This window comes from Penaeus monodon, chromosome 25 (genome assembly GCF_015228065.2).
Source record: "Penaeus monodon isolate SGIC_2016 chromosome 25, NSTDA_Pmon_1, whole genome shotgun sequence".
Classification (NCBI taxonomy): domain Eukaryota; kingdom Metazoa; phylum Arthropoda; class Malacostraca; order Decapoda; family Penaeidae; genus Penaeus; species Penaeus monodon.
The window spans coordinates 22,344,308-22,344,762 of NC_051410.1; the positions used below are offsets into that span (position 1 = coordinate 22,344,308).

General features: G+C 35.4%; 1 protein-coding gene across 1 annotated transcript in view; it reads right to left on the reverse strand.

Annotated features, from left to right (window-relative positions):
* LOC119589351 (steroid transmembrane transporter SLC22A24-like) overlaps positions 1 to 455 on the reverse strand; it is a gene marked incomplete in the record, with an annotated part of 23,143 nt that overhangs the window by 7,190 nt on the left and 15,498 nt on the right. Inside the window, 1 exon segment of the mRNA XM_037937970.1 lies at positions 70 to 161. Within this exon segment, the coding sequence (XP_037793898.1) occupies positions 70 to 161 (92 nt within the window).

Below are 455 nucleotides of genomic sequence, written 5' to 3' on the forward strand. Positions count from 1 at the left end.
TGCATTGCAGGTACGAAGCACAACACATTTATGACTAATCATTAAGAAATTCTTTGATCGAAACGTAACCTGATCAGAGCAGTAACTTCCTCCACTACGAGCAGCAGGAACCCAAGGAACCCTGGAGTGGAAGCCTTGTTATTCTTCTGGTCTCCATCTGCCTGTTCAAAATGTTCGTCAGTAGAACAAAGAAATGCATAAATTGATGTGATAAATAAATAACATTCATTTTCCTTTTTATATTCTTATGTACGATAGGTTCGTGTCTTGTGTTTTAGTTGTTATAGATCTATTTACCATGTTCATGGAGTATATTTTATGTTATTGTTGGTGGATGTAGTACAGGGACTTGGAAACATATCATGTGGGTGATCCTGTAATAATTTAGTGTGTCAAAATAACCTGACAATTCGACCACATCTTAAAATAAGAATGAAATGAACAATTATGCTCTT